General features: G+C 39.7%; 1 protein-coding gene across 1 annotated transcript; it reads left to right on the forward strand.

Annotated features, from left to right (window-relative positions):
- The first annotated feature begins 845 nt into the window (after nucleotides 1-845).
- Nucleotides 846-1,663, forward strand: LOC146638367 (uncharacterized). Its single transcript, XM_085367977.1, has one exon. It carries the CDS (start codon nucleotides 870-872, stop codon nucleotides 1,563-1,565), a length of 696 nt encoding a protein of 231 aa, XP_085224103.1. The 5' UTR covers nucleotides 846-869; the 3' UTR covers nucleotides 1,566-1,663.
- Nucleotides 1,664-3,009: the final 1,346 nt, after the last annotated feature.

Genomic DNA, 3,009 nt, shown 5'->3' on the forward strand with positions numbered 1-3,009 from the left:
ACTAATCAAAACTAAACTGAAACTAAGGATTTTCAAAAAAAAATAAAAACTAAACTAGCAAACAATTGGTAAAAACTAATTAAAACTAATATAAAATTGAAAATCTGAAGTCAAAACGAAATAAAAATAAAAACTAATGAAAATTGCAAAACTATTAAAACCCTGATGAGGACACACATATGAGCTTTCTCTCATTATTCAGGTAGGAGCGCAGAGCAAAAATGCAACCAGTGCAAAGAGACTTTAACGTGGTCTCCATGGTGATTCTACTGTAGAAACATGGACAGGTAGTCAAGTTGCTGACTGATCGCCAGCTTGTGACCTGTTGAAATGGCCTGTAAATGGCCTGTATTTATACAGCGCTTTACTAGTCCCTAAGGACCCCAAAGCGCTTTACATATCCAGTCATCCACCCATTCACGCACACATTCACACACTGGTGATGGCAGCTACATTGTAGCCACAGCCACCCTGGGGCGCACTGACAGAGGCGAGGCTGCCGGACACTGGCGCCACCGGGCCCTCTGACCACCACCAGTAGGCAACGGGTGAAGTGTCTTGCCCAAGGACACAACGACCGAGACTGTCCAAGCCGGGGCTCGAACCGGCAACCTTCCGATTACAAGGCGACCTCCCAACTCTTGAGCCACAGCCAGGCCCTGTTGAAGTTTATAGTTGCACATACTCTGCACATACTAATCTTTGAGAGCGTGTGTGGGAAACCGTCCAGAAGTGGTGGCTCGTCATTTGCGACCTCTCGAAAACTCATAAGTTGATGTTTTTGAACCGTAGCGGTGAGTGAGAGGAAGGACGCTAGCATCAACTAGCTAGCCGGTCGTCACGGCAAAGCTACAAGAGCGTCTCTCAGCATGGGCCCGAAAAAAGTTCTGTCAGCCGAGGAAGGAGACGATATTAAGAAGTCGCTGGAGTTTATGACAGAGGAGATTTCTACTGTCAAACTGCAGCAGAAAGCCATCCTGGACCTGGTCGAGGAAGTTAAGGCTCTCCGCATCCAGAACGCCGAGAAGGATCGGCGGCTGGCGTACCTGGAGAACAGAGTGGCGGATTTGGAGCAGTACACCCGGATGAACGATGTTATCATCACGGGGCTTCGCATCAAACCCCGGTCATACGCCCGGGCGGTCGCCACTGACAATGTAGGAGGGCCAGGAGAGGAAGATGTCAACTCCACGGAGCATCAAGTGGTTACCTTTCTACGGTCCAAAGGTGTGGAAGTGGATTATAACAACATTGAGGCTTGCCACCCTCTACCCCGAAAAAATGACAGTGACAAACCAGCCATCATTGTGAGATTTGCAAACAGAAAACAGAAAACAGCACTGTTAAAACAAGGAAAGAAACTGAAAGGATCCGATGTCTTCATGAACGAACATCTGATAAAAAGAAATGCGGACATTGCCAGGAAAGCACGTTACTTGAAGAAACAGGGAAAAATTCAAAATACATGGACCACCAACTGCAAAGTATTCATTAAACTCAATGGAACACCGGAACAAGCCAAAGTGTTGGTCATCAGAAATATGGAAGAGCTGGACAAATACTGAGGTCAACTTACTCTGGAGGTATGAATACACATGTGACGTGACACACAACACAACACATGGCACAGTCCAAAAGAACTTCATCTGCATCCGGCAACAATATCAACATAACTCATTGGAATTCTCTGTATGATAATCTGGAACTGAGAACATTTCGATACACAGACCATAATGTTCTAGACTTAGAAAAGGATATAGACCCGGAAAATAATTTCTTCTACAACATCAGCTGTAACTGCTGCTACTTCACTGATGAACAGTTTAAGCACACCAACAACACGGAAAATAAATTATCAATAATCCATTTTAATAGCAGAAGTCTGTATGCCAACTTCAACAATATAAAGGAATATCTAAATGAGTTGACAAATCCATTTGGAATTATTGCCATTTCTGAAACATGGATCAATGCGAAGAAAGGAATGGACTTTGGACTGGAGGGATATGAAGTGAATTTTGTAAATAGAAGGAACAAGAGTGGAGGGGGAGTAGCTGTGTATGTGGATAAAAACCTAAACTACAAGGTGGTAGAAAGTATGACAACTGTAATTGATAATTTACTAGAATGTATAACAATTGAAATTTATAAGGAAAAAGAAAAAAATGTAATAATTAGCTGTATATATAGAACACCTGGCTCTAGTATTCAAGTATTTAATGACTTCATAGAGGAAATATTCTCTAAAACAAATCAAAAAGTTATGTTTATCTGTGGTGATTTTAATATTGACCTGTTGAATCCAAAAAAGCATAAAATGACCGACGAATTCCTAAACACTATGTACAGTTTGAGTTTACATCCTAAAATAACCAGGCCTAGCAGAATTACACCACATTGTGCCACCTTACTTGACAATATTTTCACTAACAATATGGAAAACAACATTGTGAGCGGAATATTAATTAATGACATCAGTGATCACCTACCAGTTTTTGCAGTTTATGACACTAATTATAAGAAAAATCAGCATGAAGAACAACTGAGATACAGACGTGTAAGGACAGAAGAAACTATGACTGCATTTAAGAACGATCTATTAAATCAGGACTGGGACAATGTGTACAAAGAAGCTGATATTGATATTGCATATGGCATATTTTTAAGAATATTCATGGAGTTGTACGATAAAAACTGTCCAACAATAAAATACAACAGAAAGCACAAATATTCAGATAGACCATGGCTCACTAAGGGTTTACAAAATGCATGTAAAAAGAAAAATACACTCTATAGGGAATACCTAAAACAAAGACCAAAAGATGCTGAAAATAAATATAAAAAATACAAAAATAAGTTGACCAATATTATACGTGTATGTAGAAAGGAGTATTATAGTAAAATATTGAACAACAATAAACATAATATGAAAGGAATATGGGATGTTTTAAACGGTATCATTAAAAATAATTCTGGACAACAAAGTTATCCACAATACTTTATCGATAA

The sequence above is a fragment of the Diplotaxodon limnothrissa genome, linkage group LG2 (assembly GCF_057381915.1).
Source record: "Diplotaxodon limnothrissa isolate DT_005_m linkage group LG2, D_limnothrissa_male_GT1.1, whole genome shotgun sequence".
NCBI classification, from domain to species: domain Eukaryota; kingdom Metazoa; phylum Chordata; class Actinopteri; order Cichliformes; family Cichlidae; genus Diplotaxodon; species Diplotaxodon limnothrissa.

Excerpts from the sequence above, each read along its gene's own strand:
- LOC146638367 (XM_085367977.1), top strand. The coding sequence starts at position 870 with ATGGGCCCGAAAAAAGTTCTGTCAGCCGAGGAAGGAGACGATATTAAG.